The sequence below is a fragment of the Lentinula edodes genome, assembly GCF_021015755.1.
Source record: "Lentinula edodes strain Le(Bin) 0899 ss11 chromosome Unknown C8R40scaffold_13, whole genome shotgun sequence".
NCBI classification, from domain to species: domain Eukaryota; kingdom Fungi; phylum Basidiomycota; class Agaricomycetes; order Agaricales; family Omphalotaceae; genus Lentinula; species Lentinula edodes.
The window spans coordinates 366,932-390,369 of record NW_025764319.1 but is presented as its reverse complement, the minus strand read 5'-3'; the positions used below and the strand labels follow the sequence as shown (position 1 = coordinate 390,369).

The window sequence follows — 23,438 nt, the reverse complement described above, 5'->3', positions numbered from 1 at the left end:
AGTATCATTCATTCGAATAGTCCATCTTATATTATCAAAGAGGTTCATATAAACATAAGCGTACGCATCGAACAAGGATAAGTGTCAATGGTGAGTCAAGAAAAAATATTGTAGTAAATGTATGTAGAAGATCAGGAGTTTGTACGACGGACAAGAAACTACGACACAACGACAACGATGCAAGAGACATAGGTGATTCATGATCATGAGAGTTAATGATGTATATGTACTAAGGAGAGCGTTGGAAGAACAGAGAAGGTAGACAAAAGTGTGCTGGTGAAGCCCGGCCCTGCAAGAGACGATGTGGACATAGAGATGTAACAGGAATAAACTAAAGACACGGTTTGATAGACGTAGGTCTAGTAATCAAGAGGTCTTGACGCCAGAGAAAAAAAACAACAATGGTAGAAGATCGCGGGTAATAGAGGAAGGCGGGCAGGTGAAATGATACAGATAAATTACTGGTAGTACACAGTACCCTGCGGAGGAAACATCTCATACGGCGCAACCTGTGACATGTCGAGGTAAGGGTTATATCCATAAGAAGGATCCGGATAGTAATACGGATTGTAGTAGCCCATCATGGGATCCTGCACCTGATGCTGATGAGAGACCGCAGTCAAACCGTCGCCTTCTGAGTAATACTGCTCAGCAGGTTCAAAGGCAACGGCATCAGACCTAAGTTCTGTCGAAGATTGCTGACCAGCGGCCAAGTCCACAGCCTCTGATGTAGATGTCGACCTCGCGTTCTGTTTCGGTTCGTCCGGAGCGCGGATCTGTACACGGGAAGACTGACGAGGGAACGAAAAAATGGAGGGTGTCGGAGTATACTCCATGTAACCCCCATTGATAGGCGGAGTTCCTGCTGGAATGAATTCGGAAGATGACACTGCAGAATGATGATGGACGTGGCTGGACACGAAAGGAACGGGTTGCATCATAGGGGCGGCATACATATTTGCAGGAGCTTGCAAATAGACAGGACGTCCGGTAGCAACTTCATATGTCATGCCAGCAGAATTGATCGCCAAACCTGGTGGGAGATGAGGTGCGTATTGATATGGTGATCCGTAGCCTGGAGAAACCTGATCTGACGGCGAGAATGTGTGTTGCATGGATGATAAAGGCGGCTGTTCTTGCTGTTCCTCCGGAACGGTTCCAGTCGGGTTGCGCATGACAGCTTCCTCAGTTTGTACCCATCGAGTAGGATCGGTCTTCTGTGGCTCGAGCGACAGTTGTTCGAGCTTCTGCTGAATCGCCGGATCAACGGATGAAATGGATGACGACACAGTGTGTGCTCCATTGGGTAAAGTGACCGATGCTTCTTTGATTGCTGGTTGCTGCTCCGGTAGTGGAATGAGTTTGGGCGATACGAGTTGAGGTCTGACTGTGAATACTTCTTCAATTGAAGGTTCGTCAATTCGTGGAGGGTGGGAAATCGTCTCTGCTACCACAGGCTGTCCGGTAGGCACAGACTTGGGCAGACGCACGACAAGTACTTTGTCTCCACTATCAGATTCAGGGCTCGTGTTAGGGTGTTTGGACGTAGACGCTCGAGGAACTGATTGTATTGGAACACGGACAGAGGCAGTTTTCTGACTGGGTAGTTTTACGCGTATGGAGGCTGGATGACCTGCTCGTGGTTTCCACGAAAAGTCCGAGAAAAGAAATGCCTCTGCTTGTTTCGTCCACATGTGTTCTGGTTTTTTCAAGAACCAGACCCGGGCAGGATCAGGAGCATGTGTTTGACGGGATCTGAATGGTGGGGAAAATGCGCCACGGCCCCCTCGTCCCCCTCGACCTATGAAAGATCCTCCCCGACCCAGAGCAGTGTCAAATCCACGAGATGGTGGAGTCTGGGTTTGAGCCTGTTGATGCGATGAACTGCTGTGCTCCTGCTCGTTCCGTTTCAACTCTTCGAATCCATCGTGCGTCCAAGCCTGATCCACCGGTTGAGCGCCATCCTCTTCCGTATCTTGCTCTGCGGTAGAATTGCCAGCAAAGGGGCTCCCAAGGAATCCGCCTCGCCCACGAAAAGAGCCACGACTAAATCCTACACGACCTCTCATTCCACCCTGCCAACGGCCTCGCCACCACCCACTCAAGCTTCTCAAGTTCTTGTCCAGTAATCTATCGTCGTGCCCCCAGAATTCGCCGACAGTAGGGACATAAGAAGGATCAGCTTCTAACCGTTGCTGATAAGCCTGGCGTGCACTTTGACCAGGAGGCCGCCGAGGTGTAAAATGAGAAGATGGCGCACGAGACTCTTGAGACTCCTCTAGTTCGTCCGCAGTTTGCGGTTGAGCAGGTGAAGTAAGCAAAGAGGGGACAGAGGAACGATTATTAATATGTTTTTGGTTTTTCTTCGATTTCCGCGATTGATTGGGTAGGGGAAGCACCTGGCTATCAAGTTCGGTGAAGTCAATGACGGGAAGGTTCTCGGGACCATGCTCAGCCTCATTTGCAACCATTTCCGACCAGTTCCCGGAGCTTCCGAAAAAAGGCTGACTATGGCCGTTTACGAGGAGATGAGAGGCACCTTCTGGGCTCTGACTCGTGCTTGGCGTGAGGACTCTGGGTTGTTCATTGGGTTGGACGTCTTCCGAAGCTGGTTCAGTGTCAGAGTCAGATGTAGAGTCGGATGAAGACAGGTCATCTTCAGATTCAGAGTCAGTCCTGACCTCCCTCTCGACTTCATCGTCACTGTCCAGACTTGGCTTTCTTCCCCTTCGTCGAATAAATCTTCTCCTCTTTCCTTGAGAGCCACCGGTACGTGAAGTAGAATCATTATCGGCCATATTCCTCGCTGTGGCAGAGGTAGATGACGCTACTTGAGCAGACATAGCGACAACTATGATAAAAAAGAGAATTATGTATGTATGAGAAAAAAATTCAGTAAAACCAGAGTGAAAGTCAGACCTTACTTGAGAATTTGACCGAGTGTAAGATAAAATATAGAAGGCGAGTAGAGAATGAAGATGGTGGATGCAGATATAAAGAACAGAACAAAGGCTGGGAGTGCGACTTGACCAGTGAAGTCCAAAACAAAACACGGCTCCGAGTGGATCAGTAATCATCGGCAAGGCACCGGCAGCACAAAAGACCAAGCTCCGCTCGGCAATTGCCTTCCCCGTCCGGTTAACACTCCCAACCGGCTTGCGTTTCTTTTCTATATTCATCCTTCATGAACCCTTTGGACGTGTCTAGCTTCAATCATCGAACAGAGAAGCTCTCTACCGGTCGGGAGTATCACTTCATCGATCAATTACCAGTGGACTACAAGAAAGGACGAACACCGACGTTGCTTTGTGTCCATGGCTTTCCAGATTGCTGGTGAGCGAATGCGTGTGATTATCAGTATCTAGGTAGATCAGAGAGTGAGCGCGGCCATTAGGTATGGATGGAGGTATCAAATAAAACCTTGGGTACAGCGAGGTATTCGTGTTGTCGTTCCAGATATGTTAGGTGTGAACTGAATTGTCTTCGTCTTCGCTGGTAGAAGACCTGCTTATATATCCGCTCAGGCTATGGCGAGACAGACAAACCTGATAATCCGGCAGAGTATTCCACGAAACATCTTTGTGCGGACTTATCTGCAATCCTGGATCTTCTCGCAATTAAGAAAGCTGTTGGTTTTGAACCCCATTTTCCTTCCACCAACGATTTAATCGGCGTTCATGCGTAGGTCCTCATTGGCCATGATTGGGGAGCTTATACTGTCAGCCGATTTGCCCTGTGGTATCCGGATCGTTTACTGGCTTTAGTAATGTAAGTTTTATTCCTCCAATCTGATGACAGATGCTAAATTACGCCTTTACTTAGACTATCTGTCCCATACAGCCCGCCAACGCTAGAATACGTACCTGTGAAAACGATCGCAAAAATGGCTCCCAACTTGAGCTATCAAGCTTACTTTGAAGAACAACGTTCTACAAAGGAGATAGAATCCAACGTAACCCTCGTTGCTCTTGCTCAGAAAAGCTCCTCATACTATCCCAGCTCAACAATTTCTTGCGAGTCATCTACCGGGGCCCAAATCCTACCCAACGTCTCAAAATATCACAACTATACAAAGGCCCTGAAGTTCTTTCAAGAATTCACGTCCCCGATCCAGATATTGTGTTAAATGCTCAGGTTCGCTACTATGATCATCTAATTTTTCTGGTGGCACAAGCGTACTATACCATAAATACCCGCAGGAACTTGATTTTTACAATAGAGTCTTCCAGCAAGGTATGAACGGCCCATTAAACTACTACCGCACAGCATTCTATCGGCATGAAGAGGAACTCGGTAAGTTTAATGTATCTTCATGCATTCAACCTTATCTCAGTCTCAATTTTAAACCTAGCCGCCAAACTCTCGCCTAATCTCCCGCCAGACCTCCCCGTCCTATTCATCTGGGGTACCGGAGATACTACCACAACATCTTCATTGATCCACAAAGCACATAAATTCATTCCTCGGTTGCAAGACTTCGCTCTGGAAGAGAAAGGTCATTGGATTTTGGTCGAGGCAAGAGATACCATAACCGATAAAATCGCGCAGTGGTTGGAGGATCTTGCGATGGAAGCCCGACGGGAAAAAGCACATTTGTAACTTGTACCCTATGAAGAGGATAGTTATCAATAATAGGATAGGATAGGATAGGATAGTTAAATTATACTGGCGAGGTCCGATTCCCGAACGACCAGTTTACCATACTGTACAATCTCTACTTAGATTACAGTATTGGAACACACATTTCTAATACGGGGGGGCGATAATGCCACTCTCACACTTGATGAGGAAAAAGCAGGAAAAAAAAAACCTCGTGAGACGTGCACGGTCTTCCCCGTCTCGACAATGCATGCAAGCAACCTTTGCATCAAGATGGGACAAAGATTTCAACCCCATATACAACTTCTAAAACATCATATGCCAACTTTGCAAATAATTCCGTGATTCTTGTATCAGCCAATAAGGTGCGGAACAGCATCCATGCATCTGGATAGAATTTTGCATATTGTGGAAGTCCCAGGGTTACTTTGTGCATGAAAGTCTCCCTTAATTTGATCAATTCAAGACTGCCCTTACATTCAAATAAAACATGGGCAGGATCCTCGACTGAGCCTTTACAAAGACGGCACAACCGGAGCTCTCTGATTATTCGAGGTCTGTTTCTCTCATCCCAGCGCAACCGTTCCACAGCAAGCTGGTGATTGCCAGTCACAATGTGGATCAGTGCTTTCCGATGTGAACCTGTTGGGACATTCAAATAGTGTCGAAAAGTCAGAGCTTTAAAGACCATCTTTTTCTGTTTCCGGTCATACTCCTTTCGTTCTTTCAGAGTGTCCATTGTTCTGGGACAAGATATCACAGCCTTTTGTAGAGTCTTCTCCATGGAATTTTGAATGCCAGTGATTAGATCATTCAGGTATGCAGTAGTGATATCCTCAAACTCTGGAATGTTCCAAGTGAATGGAATTGGCAGGCTGTCAAGTACTCTGCATGCCTCCAAAATTATTGATGTGTGTCCATTTTGAGCCAAAGAGTAAGCTTCTCTGAATGCTTTCCATGCGAGATGATGATGTGGTAAATTGACCAGGTACTGCATGTTCTTGAAGAAAAGAATAATTCTTCGATAGCGGATTGGCATCACTCCCGTTTCGGTGAACAGAATCTGGGTTGATGATTATTTTTGTAAAGAGAGAACCCTCCGTAAGAAATAATGTTGTACTTCCTCTAATTGGTCTCTATGAGATGCAACCACATCCATAATGAACTCGGCACCACTTTTCAAATATGGGTCAATTCTAGCCCAGTACATCGTAATCATATCCCTTATTGGCATGTCACTGCCTACAAAAGCCTTAGCATGAAGGACTGCACCTGCAGCATTCTTAGCCTTATCTGCAAGTACCTGATAGTTGTCTTTGTATATGCTTCCTTGACCAGTCTGATGATGTACCCCAATATATTTCAGTTTCTTCTTCTTTTGCAAAGGTTTGTCATGTAGCATGAAAACAGTGTCAGTGACAACTTCCTTTCCAAATACTGCAATCATACATTTAGGCACAGATACCTCAAAACCTGTGAAGGATGCATATGCTTCAAATTGTCTAAGCTTAGATTGAATGCTAGATGGTGTTGTCCCAGCCATTCCTGTGTCATCTGCTTGCAACATGTGGTTGACATACATATCATGAAGAACCACATCTGTTGGGTGTTCAGTCACTTTAAAATCTGCAACAACCAGATTAAACAAGTTTGGTGAGTCCGGACTGCCTGTAACGACCCCCATATTACCGCCAAAAGGTTCAGAGTGAGAGCCACAAACTCTGACAACATAAGCAATTTTTGCATAGAGCATACGTATCCAGTCAATCATTGGACCTTTCACTCCCATTGAGAATAATTTAATCCACATTACAGATCTATCAGTGGAGGGAAATGCATTTGTCCAGTCCATATATGCAAAATATAGTGGGTTGCCCAGAGCTTCAGCCTTATCCACCATAGTCCTCAAAATTAGTGGGTTGTTAGTTGTTCGGTATGTAGGTCTGAAGCCATTTTGAGAATCAGGTATTAATTGCTTTAGATCTGAATAAGACCTTATCCTACGGTCAATAATGTAGGCCAACAATTTTGCAAAACAACATTCTAATACAATGAGGCGGTAGCCACTTGGGTCTGAAGCATTCTTCCCTGGTTTTAGGATACCAATCACTATTGCATAAAGCCATTGCGAGGGTGCAGTCTTGTTTACAACACAGTGATTGAGAAATGAGACTATATTCTCATTGGGGATGTCCATAATTTCCTTGTATGATATACAATCGGAGCCCATGGCACTGTTTAGGTTACATTGAAGTATGTGTTCCTTGGCTTCAGCTACTTCATCTTCTTGAATTGGGCAGCTAAAAAACCCCTGCTCTGTTGGGTCCAAGTTGGTTTCTGGTAGCATTGCTTCTAGGTGCTTTAGATATGACAGGTGATTGTGATTCAACTGCAATGATGGTATCAACACACTACCCCTTCATCCAGGTCAGAGCTGTCTCCCCTTGTGTGACATTCCTAGAGCTACCAAGCTACCCCGGGACAAGTTACCTACTGGATATTCAGTGACACGTTGATCCTTTCTGAGGTTATTTCGCGCCGCCGGATCTGATTCTTTATTACTTACTACAAGTGATGATGGTCTCCCTGAGCCACCTGGCCTCCTTGAGCCACATCATATTTGTAGTAGGATCATGACATGGCTCAAGGAGTCCAATCTATCAAAAATAAAGAAAAACTAGTACATGTAGTATAATCCAACTTTGCTACACTGTACTTCGAATTATCTCAAGTGTGTTCAAAGATGTTTATGGTTTTTTGCAGATATGTCGTTTTATGAACAGATGTTTTAGAAAGTAAGTCAGGTCCACTTGATGTTTTGGCTCAAGGAAACCATCATCACTGTATTAGTTGAAATTTTTCTTCTGGATTGTTATCAATCGCCCACAGGAGTCTATAAAATGCCAGGGACAGAAATCCTCTCCCCCACCTTTGCTCCCAACACCAGTTTGGTACGTTATACTTTACCAGCTTTCCTACCGATAACGAGCTTGCCTCGTTTTTGTGTGAAAGAGAAAGGAAGGAATCTAATGGGCACTCCAACCAACCAATCTAATACACAATATGCGAGTTCACTGCTATCAAATTTATTTAATAGCAAGGGGTAGCGTTGGCAAAGGTTCCGCAAAGCTTTGAGAGCTAAGTAAGAAGCTTTGATCAATCAATTTGAATCGTTCTAAGGATTTGATATATTCCTTTGATCAAGGTAGATTCAGCACGATTTGTGCTTTGGTTTGTATTGATTTGGGTATATCAAGAATTGGGGGTTTGAATCAAAGTAAATTAAAACCGAAACACACAGACCCCTCGGAGGGCTAGAACTATGTGCTGGCACAACCACACAGCGTGATTTGCCCTTAAGACCAACGACTGATCCTAAGTTCGAAGAATACCCAACAACTGGATAGACTTCTCACAGTCACAAGGAGCAGAACACGACGTTCCTATACTCACAAGTGCCGGGCCCGAATGGCTGCTAGCGAAGAGGTTTCAGTCTGGCGGGAGTGTGTCTTTCCTTTTTACGGATTAGCACTGCAACGTCGTCCCAAAATCACTTTTATTCCAGATACATCGGATCGCTATTTATACATACAGAATATATGTTAAGACTGTCAAGTCCATGCCGCGGGCCTTCATTCCGCCGCTCGGTGTTCCGAAGATCTGCTCCTTATTGTTATCTCACTCTTATTGTTCTTTCTCGCTACACATACCCTTTCGTTCTAGTCCCTTCTTATTGTCTTTTACTCTACCCTGCAGGTACTACTCGTATAGCTCCTAGTAGTTAGTCTGGCGCTCCGCACCGCTGCGCCGTTCCGTAGATATAAATACTGCCTGTACGCTACTGTAGTTCCTCAGTTTAATTATCAACTTAGATCAACTTAGATCTCCCTTCTCAACTTAGCTCTTCTAGTCTGTTAAGATCATGTACACCGAGTAACCGTGCCAAAGCTACAAGGTGCCTAAGTGCGGAAGACGAGTGGGACAGTAGTGAAGTTATTAACAACACCGCCGTTACGCCGTTAGTCCCCGGAGAGCGAGAGTGGAGAGAGAGGAGCTAAGTAGCAGCCAGGTCGGAGCGGCGGTATCGCCGATGACGAGGAGCGGACCAGAGGACGTTAAAGTCCTAAGGTTCAAGGAGGACGTACTTCAAGGCGTTGAGCCAGAAGACTTAGAGAAGAGCTAAGTTGAGAAGGGAGATCTAAGTTGATCTAAGTTGATAATTAAACTGAGGAACTACAGTAGCGTACAGGCAGTATTTATATCTACGGAACGGCGCAGCGGTGCGGAGCGCCAGACTAACTACTAGGAGCTATACGAGTAGTACCTGCAGGGTAGAGTAAAAGACAATAAGAAGGGACTAGAACGAAAGGGTATGTGTAGCGAGAAAGAACAATAAGAGTGAGATAACAATAAGGAGCAGATCTTCGGAACACCGAGCGGCGGAATGAAGGCCCGCGGCATGGACTTGACAGTATCCCCCTCTTAGGCTTGAGCCCTCGAAAGCCATTAATACCGATAGTTGGTTAGTCACCAAAGAAAAATTTCAAAGGCCGTCAGGATCGGGAATTTGGCCCATCAGTCAGCAGGAAAATTTTCAAAAGCCGTTAGTACCGGGAATTGGCGTTAGTCATCAGTGAAAATTTTCGGTTCACCGTACACCAAGTACAATTCGAAGGGAAATTTTCGCTGGTCCGTGCGCAGTTTTGCCGTATAAAAGGCCCAGCATTTCGCCGGTAAAACCCAAGTTCCCCAAACTTCCAAGTCCAAAAAATGTCCGCTAGCCGCACCATTACTACTACCACCTCTGCTACTGCCGGCCCTTCGCGGTCGCGCCCTGTACCACCGCCACCTCCACCAGCCTCCGACTCCGCCGCTCAAGAGGAGGAAGGCCTCGAAGACGAAGACGAGGACGACATCATCAGGAAGGCGCAGGCAAGAGTGGAGCGGGTGAGAGCGAGGAAGGCGGCGGAGGCCGCAAGAAAAAAGGCGGAGGAAGAGGCTGCAAGGGCGGCAGCGGAGAAAAAGAGGAAGGCGCAAGAGGCGCAGGAGCGGGCTAAGCGGGCTCGTCAACAAGAGGAGGAGGTGGTTGAACGGAGGAGACTGTTGGCCGCTGCGGCGACCGCTAGGAGTCAACGGGGGACCTCTCCCAGCGAGGTGTCGGCTTCTCCGCGGCGGCCCGTAGTGGAGATTCGGAGAACAAAGAGTAAGGGTAAGGGAAAGGCAAGGGCAGAGGTATGTGCTTCCACCTTCAATTTCGCTAGTACTAACTTGAGAATTCTTTAGCCGGTCGGCGGGGACCCCGATGATGGTGATGAGGGCGACGACGACGACGACGACGACAAGGAGCCCTGCGAACGATGCAGGGCTAAGAAGATCTCTTGCCAGATGCAGGCTGGCAAGAGAAGTTCAATCATATGTAAACCCTGCCACGACGCGAAAGTCCGGTGCTCGTACTCCGGGCGGCCGTCGACTGTGAAGCGAGAGGGTGGTTCCAACCCGACCGGCGAGCGCCTGGCTGTCTTGGAGAGCCAGGTAGCTCAACTACTAGCGGACAACCGACAACTTCGGGATGGGCAGGTGAAAGCAAACACCTACCATCGACATATGAACCGGAAGCTGGATTGGCTTGTCACAGATGCCGCGAGGAGGAGGAGAACGCCCCCGGAGCTGCCGCAAGCCGGACCGTCGGAGTTGCCGAAGAAGCGGAGAAGGGTAATGGACAGTGACGAAGAAGAGGAGCGGGGTAGGGAGCAGGAGATGGAGGAAGATGGAGAAGGAGAGGAGGAAGAAGGAGGAGGAATGGAGGTAGAGGGAGAAGTAGAGGCGCCGGCGCCGACGGCGAAAGGAAAGGAGAGGGCAGAGTAGGGTATCATCGGACATCGGACATCGGCCCTTCGGCTTTTCTTGAACTCTTCTTGTAATCCTCTGCCTCCTGTAAATAATTTTGTCTTTTTGTTTTTTGGACTTTTTGTATTAAAAATGTTAACTTTGATTTGAAATCGGAAAGCGAATGGGCCGCGGAGCGGCGTAAGAAATAATTAGTTTTGAAATATAAGTAGCTCAAGTGTGAAAGAAATATAAGTGCAATAGTAGATCGAAGGATGAGATTAACAATTAAGAGGGAGAGATAAACACTCAATTTACTATCATCGTGTTTACCCTCTAAACGCACAAAGTAAACTTCGGCGGAGCGCGGCAGAAAAGGGAGATGGAATAAAATGATTTTTGTGGGATCAAGGTCCAGGTTTGTGAGGGTATCGGGCGTGGAACGCCGGTACAAGTTCGTCAGCATGTAATTCATCAGCAGCAACCCAGGAGAATTCATCGTCGGTACCTTCATAACCGGCCCACCGAATGTAATAACGTAGAGGACAACGTTTGTACCTTCTGTCCAGCTTGGAGTCGAGGATTTCGGCAACGTTGTACTCCTCTTCACCATCAACTTCAATTGGAGGTGGAGGAGATTGAGTACGATTCGGGAAAGGATTCGGCGTAACCGGCTCCAGCTGTGAGACATGGAAAACCGGGTGAATTCGGCGAAGATAATCTGGGAGCTTGAGCTCGTAAGACAAAGTACCAGGTCGACTGATGACCTTGAAAGGACCAAGATATTTTTCTGAGAATTTTTCAGTAGGACGAGTAGAACGAATGTGCTTAGCAAGAACGAATACTTCGGAGCCGATCGGGAACTCCGGGTGCGAGATTCTTTTCCTGTCAGCTTGTTCCTTGTAACGAGACTGAGCTAAAAGGATTTCCTCTCGAAGGAAGACGTGGAGTTCATCGAGATTGACGACGAAGTCTCTGGCTAGATCAGACTTCATGTCGACCTCGGGCCGAACGGTGATATTTGGGTGGTATCCTTTGTTAGCGAAGAATGGAGTAATACCAGTGGAAGCATTGGGAGCGTTATTATAGGCGAACTCGGCGATCGGAAGTAGAGGCGACCAGTCATCTTGTTGGTAGGAACAATAAATCCTGATGTACTGCTCGAGAGTCTGGTTGACACGCTCAGTTTGCCCGTCGGCTTCCGGATGATATCCAGAGGTATAGTGAAGTTCCATGGAGAGCGCTTTACCGAGAGCCCGGAAAAACGCCGAAACAAATTCGGAACCACGATCGGAAGTAACATGATTAGGAACACCATGCTTAGAGAAAACGTGAATAACAAAAAGCTCAGCTAGTTGTTCGGAAGTAATGGTGTCGTGAGTTGGAATAAATATAGCTTGTTTGGAAGATCGATCCACAACGACGAGGATAGCTGTATAGCCATTCGACATTGGTAGTTGCTCAATGAAGTCCATGGAGATGGAATCCCATGGTCGGACCGGAACCGGCAGAGGCTTCAACAACCCGTAAGGCCGGTGACGGCGAGGTTTGTTGCGACCACAGATAGTGCAAGATGTAACGTAGTCACGTACGAAGTCTCTGACCTTGGGCCAAGTGTATTGACGACGTACAGCTTCTAGAGTGCGGTTCTGGCCGAAATGGCCGGAAAGTGGATGATCATGGAAGTAACGGAGGACTTGAAGGCGAAGATCGCCGTGATTAGGGACATAAATACGGTCGTCAAGGCGTAGTAGCTTGTCACTACCTAAGCTCCAACGTTCATTGGAAGGATCTTTTGCAAGTTCCAAACTGTCATAAAGTACGCAGCCCCTATCATTTTCCTTTTCTCACCGTCTCGACGCCTTTACTTGTACGATACATCATCCCATCACTGTCAAACCCCCATCGATTACTGATCCATCGATTACTGATCCACCTGACCCATCTTCTCCTTCTATTGGCTTCCGCCACCTTCCTTGTTCCTAAACTGTACAGTATTACATCGTTGTTTCTCGCAGACCGGATTATGTATATATAGCCAACCCTCCACAGCCTGGTCCCTTATCTTGACCTCTCTGTCATTATCTGGGACCAGGTATGTGCTTACTTATTATTACCTATGACTACGATACTCAATATATCTCTGTCATTATCTGGGACCAGCCTGCCGCCGTTCTGCTTAGTCGCTCCGCCTTGTTGCCTTGTCCAGTTGCTCCGCCTCACCGTTTTGCTTAGTCGCTCCGCTTTCCCGCTCCGTTAGTCACTCCGCCTCTGCCGCTTCGTGACATTAGGTCAAGATCCATTACTGCACTGACAGCCTACCGATAAGGTTGTCCTTGCAGGGTCTATAGACACCACGTCTTCCCCAGTTCCGCCCGACTCTGAAACACCTGTTGCCCGTATAGACTGCTCCGCACTCCCGCACGCACTTGACCCCAGAGACCAAGCTCACGCCCATAACAACGACGATACTTGGCGCGATTGCCAGTCTCAACCTTGCCCCAACGCCCTTTCGAACTCAATCCGAGAGCCACTCACTGTGAGCAATATAACCTTCCTGCCGATTCCCCAGCCCCGATTGCCTACTCCCATCATGTCGACTCCTATCCCGCCTGCCCCAAACACCTCTGCGGAGGATCTCATGGCTCAGCTCATCAGACAAGTAGCTAACCTTGCTACAGCTATGGAGGAACGCTCATCCTCTAAGTCAAGCATGAACAAACCCGAGGTTTTCAAGGGTAAAGATGGCGCTGAAGCCCGTCGCTTCATGGCTCAGTTCCAGAATTGGGCGTCAGAACAACCGGATCTCGCCAAAAGCCAAGTAAAACTCATCAAGTCCGCCTTGGGCTTCTTCACAGAAAGTGCCGGAGATTGGGCAACTCCCCATCTGCTACATTTCAATGCGGAAAATCCCCCTTTCGGAGGAAATTGGGAGGCGTTTCTGAAGGAATTTAGCCAACGGTTTGAACCAATGGACCCAGGTATGGAAGCCCGTAGCGAGATCAAGAATCTCAGGCAAAGTAAAGGACAGACAGTTGCGGAATTCGCTCAGAAGTTCAAGGATATCGGAGATCGGACTGAAATGTCTGATATTGACTTGCGGGAACGTTTCTTCACTGCATTACTCCCAGAGATCCGACAACACCTCATCACCGTAAACATTGCCCAAGGAATTGCTCCGACTCTGAAGGAGGCAATCAAACGGGCCATATCGGTGGATGTCTACCTGCACGATCCCACCATGACTGGCCGGAACTCTGGATACCCTCCCACGCATACCGCTCATACTACCCCTGCTGACCCCCACGCTATGGACATTGATGCAACCCACACCAGTAATGGGAATACTAGGGAAGCATTCCTAGCTCGCATGCGAGGACGATGCTTCGGCTGCGGTGCCCAAGGTCATGTCAAGCAAAACTGCCCACACCGAGAAACCACCTGCCGCTACTGTGGACGTCGAGGACATCTGGAAGCAGTCTGCCAAGACAAATTCATGGGACTCGGACGAGACCGAGGCCGACGCCAGCAACCTCGACGCCAACAGATATCCGCTACGGGACCCGCGCCATTCTCCCTATTCCCAAACGAATCCGTCCAAATCGCGTCCTCGACCCCAACATCTGCTCCTGCACCCGTAACTGCTACTCCGAGCCCCCCTAACCAGGACTTTTCCAATCAGATTGGTCAAATAAGGGAATTACTTGATCGTGCTAACGCTATGTCCTCCTCGTCCTCTGGCTTTCAACAGGGTTTTTAAAGAGGGTACCCGCTTCGGCTGCACCGAGAGTACCCCGTAATCAGTTTGTTATGTTCGCTACTTCCTCGTATGACTCGCACCCATCATGTACAATATCGTCGATCCGGGAATTAAACTCTACTTCCCCACATTTCCGAATTCATGCGAGACTAAGAGGAAGGAATCACAGTATAACAACTGCAGCCATGGTAGACTGTGGAGCTACCGCCCTGTTTTTAAACCAAGACTTTGTCACCCGGAACCGTGTAAGATGTGCACCCCTCCATAAACCAATCGACGTTTTTAATATCGATGGAACACCTAACCGAGCTGGACGGATAACCCATTTTGCACGTCTAGCACTCACAGTGGATAATCAAGAGCGATGGATGGACTTTCTGATCACCAACCTAGGAGGTGAAGACATCATCCTTGGACTCCCCTGGCTACGGAAGGTAAATCCGGAGATTGATTGGGAGAAAGGACGACTTTCAGTAAAGCCTCCTCGAGTAACGATAGAAGAAGTCCCAGACGAGGAGATCTTGTACTCTCATCTAGCCGCCACTCACACAGAAACCCCGATCCTCGAACTCCCGGAACTGGAACCTCCCGCAGAAAACCCCCACATTGAGGTGCCACTAGAAGCGACCCTTGAACCGAGTGAATCAGCAGCGGTGGAAGAACCACCAATACACCGAATTCGAGCCAATCATAAAACTCGCCGGGCATGGGTAAAAGCAGGAATTCTAGAGGAACAGACGGAGGAAGTCTGGTGCGCCGCAGGATTCACTTACTCCCAGCAGCTAGCAGAGGAAGCCAACCGAGACAAACCCGTTAAAACCTTCGAAGAAATGGTCCCTGAGCAGTATCGTGATTTCAAGAAGGTTTTCTCAGAATCCGCCTCCGAACGATTACCTGCCCACCAACCTTGGGACCATGCGATTGATCTCGTACCTGGAGCACCGGCAACCATGCGTACCAAGATTTATCCCATGTCCCTAAACGAGCAGGAGGAGTTGGATCGCTTCCTAGAAGAAAACCTACGGAAAGGCTATATCGTTCCCTCAAAATCACCAATCTCATCACCGGTCTTCTTCGTAAAGAAGAAGGATGGGAAACTCCGTTTCGTACAAGACTACCGGAAACTGAACGAGTACACTGTGAAGAACCGATACCCTCTCCCATTAGTTGCTGACATCATTAGCCGACTTCAGGGAGCCAAATACTTCACGAAGTTTGATGTCCGCTGGGGTTACAATAACATACGGATTAAGAAGGGGCATGAATGGAAAGGCGCGTTCGCAACAACCCGAGGCTTGTTTGAGCCTAAGGTCATGTTCTTTGGTCTCACAAATTCCCCTGCCACGTTCCAAGCACTTATGAATGCTATATTTGCTGATCTCATTGCAGCCGGCAAGGTGGCAGTCTACCTAGATGACATCCTTATCTTCAGTAACGATCTCGAGGAACACCGACGAATGGTACGGGAAGTATTAACCCGGTTAGAAAAGCACGACCTCTACCTACGACCAGAAAAATGCGAATTTGAACAACAACAGATTGAATACCTCGGACTCATCATCTCAGAAGGGGAGGTGAGAATGGATCCGGTAAAAGTAGCGGCTGTTCGCGACTGGCCAGTCCCTACTAATCTTCGGGAACTACGAGGGTTCTTGGGATTTGCAAACTTCTACCGACGCTTTATCCGGAATTTTGCCAAAATAGCACGACCTCTGAACGACCTGACGAAGAAAGACACCAGCTTTACCTGGACCGACACTCGACAGAAAGCATTTGATACCCTTCGAGAAGCCTTCATCTCCGCACCGATCCTTGCTCTATGGACACCAGACAGGCCTACTCGAATCGAGGTAGACGCATCAGGCTTTGCCACGGGAGGCGCCCTTATGCAGAAGCAAGACGATGGCCAATGGCATCCGGTAGCCTTCAGATCGGCATCCATGCAGCCAGCGGAACGGAACTACGAAATCTACGATCGAGAAATGCTTGCTATCATTGAAGCACTGAAGGATTGGAGGAACTTTCTAGAAGGACTCCCTCAACCATTCGACATCATTACGGACCATTCGAACCTCGAATTCTGGCGCACTGCACAAGATCTCACCCGCCGACAAGCCCGATGGGCCCTCTATCTGTCACGGTTTGACTTTCATATGATCCACCGCCCTGGCAGAGTAAACACCCAAGCTGATGCTCTCTCCCGCATGGCAGTTCATCATGTATCGGACAGCGATGACAACCGACAACAGACAGTCCTTAAACCTGGCCACTTCGTAAAAATTGCAGCTTCGATCCTACAGAACCCCTTAGAGGATCGTATCCGGAAAGCCTCAGAACGGGAGGCACAGGTATTGGAGGGTCTCAAAACAGTCAAAGAGCACGGACTACAGCGCTTGGCCAATGGGATAGCCGAATGGGAAGAAGACAATGGGTTGGTCTACTACCGAGGTCGAGTATACGTACCAGCAAACGACGACCTACGCACTGAGGTACTCCGTCAATGCCACGACCATCCAACTGCAGGACACCCCGGACTACACGGGACGCTCGACTTGGTCAGTACCCATTTCTGGTGGCCTACGTTGCGCTCTTTTGTGGAAAAATACGTTGAGGGATGCGAGGTTTGTGCCCGTAAGAAGATCCAGCGACACCCACGGGCCGTAACTCAACCATTAGATGTACCATCCGGTCTATGGGAAGAGGTAGGGGTTGACCTGATAACACAGCTACCTAACTCCCAAGGCTACGATGCTGTCTTGGTTTGCACAGACCTGTATGGAAAACAAATTCACGCCATTCCTTGCACCAGCTCCATCACAGCCGAAGGCGTTGCCGATATTTACTACCGAGAGATCTTCCGTCTCCATGGTCTTCCTCTTCACTTTAAATCCGACCGCGGACCCCAGTTTGCAGCTAAACTCATGCGATCCCTTCTCGCTAGGCTAGGAATTAAATCAGATCTAACCTCCGGATACCGTCCTCAGTCTAATGGCCAAACCGAACGAGCGAATCAGGAAGTAGAGAAATACATCCGCCTCTATGTAGGACGACGACAAGATGACTGGGCAGAGCACCTTCCCATGGCGGAGTTTGTGATTAACTCACGGACTCATTCTGCGCTAGGCATGTCCCCGTTCGAGCTAACCTACGGCTATCTTCCCCTGTTCAATATCCCAGTGGGCCAACGCAGTGGTATTCCAGCTGTGGATGACCGTATACGGATTCTCCGAGAAGCGCGACAAGATGCCGGAGCTGCCTTACACCTAGGAAAGAAACAACAGAAGGAGGGATACGAACGCGGGAAGCGGAAAGCTCATCAATTTAAAGTTGGAGACCTAGTCTGGCTCAGTGCGGAGGACATTAACCTTCAACTTTCCAGTGAAAAGTTAGGAGATCGACAGCTTGGCCCTTATCGCATTCTGGAGAAAATTGGCCCTTTAGACTACCGCCTCGACCTTCCCCTATCCCTAGATCGCCTCCATCCCGTCTTCCATGTGGATAAACTATACCCCTGGAAAGGTAACTCCATTAATGGCGAAATACCAACACCACCAGAGCCGGTATACTTAGAGGATGAAGACGAGCCGGCATACGAAGTAGAGGAGATCTTAGACAGCCGGGTTCGATGGAAGAAGTTGGAATATTTGGTTAAGTGGAAAGGTTACGACGCAGGGCACAACTCTTGGGAACCCGCAGCCAACCTCAGTCGAGCACCAAAAATTGTTCGGGCCTTTCATAAAAAACACCCAACAGCGGCAAAGCCTTGACCATCGAGGGCAATGGTCATAAGGAGGGGGGTAATGTCATAAAGTACGCAGCCCCTATCATTTTCCTTTTCTCACCGTCTCGACGCCTTTACTTGTACGATACATCATCCCATCACTGTCAAACCCCCATCGATTACTGATCCATCGATTACTGATCCACCTGACCCATCTTCTCCTTCTATTGGCTTCCGCCACCTTCCTTGTTCCTAAACTGTACAGTATTACATCGTTGTTTCTCGCAGACCGGATTATGTATATATAGCCAACCCTCCACAGCCTGGTCCCTTATCTTGACCTCTCTGTCATTATCTGGGACCAGGTATGTGCTTACTTATTATTACCTATGACTACGATACTCAATATATCTCTGTCATTATCTGGGACCAGCCTGCCGCCGTTCTGCTTAGTCGCTCCGCCTTGTTGCCTTGTCCAGTTGCTCCGCCTCACCGTTTTGCTTAGTCGCTCCGCTTTCCCGCTCCGTTAGTCACTCCGCCTCTGCCGCTTCGTGACACAAACCAGCAACGGAGCTCGGATCGGCGGGAAGGGCGAGAATGATAGCTTGGTGTAGGGCTTCGATATCCATGATAATCGAGGCTCGTAAGGCTGGGCCTTCCAGAAAGGTAGCTCGAAGAGACGCAGTGAGTTGTTCGTTAGTAAAGATAGGACGAAAGTTATGAGGGTTCACTTGGGCGTAGCCGATATCCCCCTCTTTAGGGTAGACGTCCCAGCGTCTAGTTATTGAATCAGGTTTCTCGCCGAGTTTCCCCGGTCGGAAGCGAATGACCATATTAAATTGATGTAAAAATTCTGACCATCGGACCTGTCGGCGAGTAAGAACCTTGTGTCATAAAGTACGCAGCCCCTATCATTTTCCTTTTCTCACCGTCTCGACGCCTTTACTTGTACGATACATCATCCCATCACTGTCAAACCCCCATCGATTACTGATCCATCGATTACTGATCCACCTGACCCATCTTCTCCTTCTATTGGCTTCCGCCACCTTCCTTGTTCCTAAACTGTACAGTATTACATCGTTGTTTCTCGCAGACCGGATTATGTATATATAGCCAACCCTCCACAGCCTGGTCCCTTATCTTGACCTCTCTGTCATTATCTGGGACCAGGTATGTGCTTACTTATTATTACCTATGACTACGATACTCAATATATCTCTGTCATTATCTGGGACCAGCTTGCCGCCGTTCTGCTTAGTCGCTCCGCCTTGTCGCCTTGTCCAGTTGCTCCGCCTCACCGTTCTGCTTAGTCGCTCCGCTTTCTCGCTCCGTTAGTCACTCCGCCTCTGCCGCTTCGTGACACCTTGGTAGTAGAGAAATACTCAAGATTCTTGTGATCGGTGACGACGTCCACCGGATCACCCGAACCTTCCAGATAATGACGCCAAGCTTTAAAAGCCTCGAAGATGGCCAGTAGCTCTTTGTCGTGGGTATCGTAGTTGAGTTCCGCCGCATGAAGCGTTCTGGAAAGGAAGGCTAGAGGATGAATTTCACCGTCAGCATATTGGATGGAAAGAATAGCCGCAATGGCATAATCGGAAGCGTCGGTCTCCACGATAAGTGGGCGATTCGGCTCCCAATGGGCCAGTATCGGCGCAGAAGTGAAAGCGATTTTGAGATTTTCGAAGGCCTCTTGACAGCTGCTGTCCCAGATCCAGGAAGCGCCTTTTTGGGTAAGCCGAGTCATCGGCACAACGATATCACTATAATTATAAATAAAACGACGATAGAAGTTTGCAAAACCCAGGAAGGACTGGATGTCCTTAACCTTCCTCGGGACCGGCCACTCTAGAACTGTCTGAACTTTCTCCTTGGACATAGTCAATCCGTCGGGAGAAAGAATATAACCCAAATACTCAACAGTATCCATATTGAATTCGCACTTCTCGGGGTTCGCGTAAAGCCGATGTTTCCGTAACCGCCGAAGAACTTCCTTAACGTGTTCTCGGTGTTCTTCTGGTGTATCAGAGTAGATCAGAATATCGTCAAGATAGACGATGACACAGACATCGAGCATGTCAGAGAAGATGTCATTAACAAACCGCTGGAAAGCCGCAGGGGCGTTCGTAAGGCCGAACGGCATGACCTTCCATTCGTAAGAGCCGTAGCGGGTCCGAAAGGTGGTTTTCCATTCGTCACCTTCAGCGATTCTGACTAGATGATAAGCGTGGGCGAGATCCAATTTGGTGTATATTTTAGCTCTTTTCGGAGCGTCGAGAAGATCTGAAATGAGTGGAAGTGGGTAACGATCCTTTTTGGTGATACGATTGAGTCCACGGAAATCGACGCAAAGGCGAAGTTTGCCGTCTTTCTTCGGGACAAAAAGGACCGGAGCGCCGTGAGGAGAGGATGATGGGGTGATGGCACCAGTAGCCAGCTGTTTGTCAATAAAGTCTTTAAGGGCAACTAGCTCCTTTTCAGACAAAGGGTAAATACGGCCGAGAGGCGGCGAAGCGCCTTCTTCCAAGTCAATCTTCAAGTCGTAAGGTCTGTGTTCAGGAAGAGAATCTGCAGCAATCTCGTCGAAGACGTCTGCAAACTCTGCGTACTCTTCTGGAATAGAAGGATGGAGTGGAGGGACAGTAGGAGTGGTGGAAGAGCGGTCGGCGGCGCGGGCCGCGACCTCTGAGTGGATAGCACGAAGTAAAATAGGTTCCATACCAGCGTCCTTGCAAGCCCTGTTAAAGACTGCAGCACTGACAAGTGCAATGTCGACCTCGGGAGTTTCCAGTTGAGCAGCGAATTGAGAAACCGTAGGATAAGAATAGATGGGTTCAAAGGGGAATTTGGACGAAAGGGGCTTGGCCCGTAAAGTCCGAGAGCGGGAGCGAGAGCGAGGGCGAAGTGAGTCCCCAGGAGGGGTCTCCAGAATTGTCGGTGAAACCGACGGCGAAGGTTCCGGTAGCGGAACAGCGACCTTTGCATCAACGGTGTTGATAGCAGAAGGCACAGACGTCTGTGGAGAATCAAGGTGTGAAGTGTTACGGAACGTAATGTTTCGAGATGCCCAGTCAATCAACGGATTGTAGCGGGATAAGAAACTGTAACCTAGTACTGCTTTACAAGATGAATCTAAATGTGTAACATAAAAGGGTAAGAGAAGCAGCTCGCCGGAAGGGAACCGAACGGCGATATTTGCCATATCGGTAATGGGTTTAGAAGACAATGAACCATCAAAGAGACGAAGATTAACAGGAGAAATTTTGGTCGTAGGAATAGAGTTCTGAGAAACATAACGAGTATCGATGAAAGAGTCAGTAGAACCAGAATCAACAAGAGTAGGAAATTTAAGAAGAGCAGAGATAGGTTCGGCCGGCGCGGCCGAATCGGATAAAGGAAATTCAGTAGTCAATGATATTACAAGAGATCGTTCAATAGAAGAAAGAGCGGACGCGTTGAGATATAACTCCCCAGGTGAGGTACGAACCTGATCAACGCAGCTCCCGTTTCGTACCGGGGAACAAGAGCTGCGGACTAGTTTTCCGATTCCTCTTCAACAACCTCAACGGTTGCTTCGGGGGTTTCTTCAACCTCGGCAGCACGGCCCTTCGATTCTCGGGCCTTTCGCTTGTTGCAGTCAGCAATCTGATGCTTACCACCGCAGAAGAGACAAAGGTTGTTCTTCATCCTTCTTTCCTTCTCGGAGGGAAGGACTTTCCCATCTGCACCAAGATGGTTGAACGCGGGGCGCTGACCGCCGGATTGGCCGGAATTCGAAGAGTTCTGGGGCTTACCATTGTTGTTAGGCTTACCACCAGAGAAGGGTTTAGGCTTCGGCGTGAACGGCGCCGAAGAGCCAGATGGCTGAGAGTTGTTTTGCTGGTTAGTAGAACCAGTCTTGAAGTCCGAGGAACCCTTCTTCGGGTTCCGAGCAACAAAAGGCTTACCAGCCTCACGCTTTCTAGTTTCCTCGCGTTTCCAATAACGATTGTCAATACGAAGAACTTCTTGACGGTAATCGGCGAGCGTCGCCGGCTCGGGCAAACGCGCCATTTCGTCCTTAATGCGTTCAGCTAAGCCTCGTCCATAAGCCCATTTCAGGGCAGCAGAATCCCAGTTGGTACTAGCAGCCAGGGTGTTGAACCGGATATTGTATTTCCGGATGTTCTCGGTTTCCTTCATCTTCAGATTACCGAGAGAATCTTCGGCCTCGCCTTGGGCGTCGTAAACGCCGAAATTGTCCTGAAGCTCCTTTACAAGGGCTTTGAAGGAGGACGTCCAGGCCGGCAGCGAGTCGAGATCCGGGTCGAGGATATCAGGGACAAACCATTCTTTGGCTGACCCACTGAGATAGGAAAGGGTGTAGTTCACCTTCCTTTGGTCGGTGAAGTACTTTGGACGGTCATTAAAGACCAGGGCGAGATTGACGAAGAACGTCTTGAGTTTACGGGGATCCGAACCGTCGAATACCTCTGGCTCCTTGACCTTGCTCTTGGATTCAGAGCTGTCAGAAGGGCGGCCGAGAGCGGCGAGGACGGTGCCAAGGGTCTCAATGGAACCCTTGAACCCCGAGAGGAGTTCCAACATAGCACGTTGCTCGTTGGGGATGTCAGGAGATATGGGAGAACGAGGTCCACCAGGTCCACCAGGACCGCCGGGACCGCCGGGACCACCAGGACCACCAGGTCCACTGGGGTCACCAGGCTCACCACGCGGTAAACCGCCAGAATCGTCATCCAGATCGTCATGATTGTTGTCGGCGCCCGGATCGTCGGGGTCGACAGGAGGGTCTTGATCATCGTGGTCACCGGTGTCCAAATCGAAATGAGGAGGTGGGTCACGAGGAGATTCAGAAGTAGCACGACGTTGGGGTTGTTTACCCGTACGGCGGGCTATGGCTTGGAGGATTGGGGAATCAATTCGAGTAGTAGACCGGCCCCGAGCCGGAGCGACCACGGGGGGTTGTCCACGGCGAGGGGTCAAGACTTGGACAGGTTGTCCGTCACCAGTGTACAAGGTGTCACAAAGCGGCAGAGGCGGAGTGACTAGCGGAGCAGGAAGCGAGGTGACTAAGCCAGGCAGTGAGGCGGAGCGACTAAGCAGGTGAGTGAGGCGGAGCGACTAAGCGGAGCGGAGGCGAACTGGTCCCAGATAATGACAGAGAGGTCAAGATAAGGGACCAGGCTGTGGAGGGTTGGCTATATATACATAATCTAGTCTGCGAGAAACAACGATGTAATACTGTACAGTTCAGGGGCAAGGAAGGAGGCGGAAGCCGATAGAAAGAGAAGATGGGTCAGGTGGATCAGTAATAGATAGATCAGTAATCGATGGAGATTGACAGCGATGGGATGATGTATTGTACAAGTAAAGGCGTCGAGACGGTGAGAAAGGGAAAATGATAGGGGCTGCGTACTTTATGACATTACCCCCCTCCTTATGACCATTGCCCTCGATGGTCAAGGTTTTGCCGCTGTCGGATGTTTTTTGTGAAAGGCCCGAACAATTTTTGGTGCCCGGCTGAGGTTG

At 48.8% G+C, this 23,438-nt stretch overlaps 2 protein-coding genes across 2 annotated transcripts; one reads left to right on the top strand and one right to left on the bottom strand.

Annotated features, from left to right (window-relative positions):
- Positions 1 to 458: 458 nt before the first annotated feature.
- Positions 459 to 2,843, bottom strand: C8R40DRAFT_1068682 (uncharacterized protein; the record flags this gene model as incomplete). The annotated part of the gene is made up of 1 exon (XM_046226030.1): positions 459 to 2,843. The coding sequence occupies one exon, from the start codon at positions 2,841 to 2,843 to the stop codon at positions 459 to 461; it is 2,385 nt and encodes a 794-aa protein (XP_046087454.1).
- Positions 2,844 to 3,184: 341 nt separating this feature from the next.
- Positions 3,185 to 4,599, top strand: C8R40DRAFT_1185154 (epoxide hydrolase; the record flags this gene model as incomplete). The annotated part of the gene is made up of 8 exons (XM_046232996.1): positions 3,185 to 3,333; positions 3,395 to 3,465; positions 3,525 to 3,628; positions 3,686 to 3,768; positions 3,823 to 3,952; positions 4,000 to 4,101; positions 4,200 to 4,293; positions 4,352 to 4,599. 8 exons carry the CDS (start codon positions 3,185 to 3,187, stop codon positions 4,597 to 4,599), a joined length of 981 nt encoding a protein of 326 aa, XP_046087453.1.
- Positions 4,600 to 23,438: the final 18,839 nt, after the last annotated feature.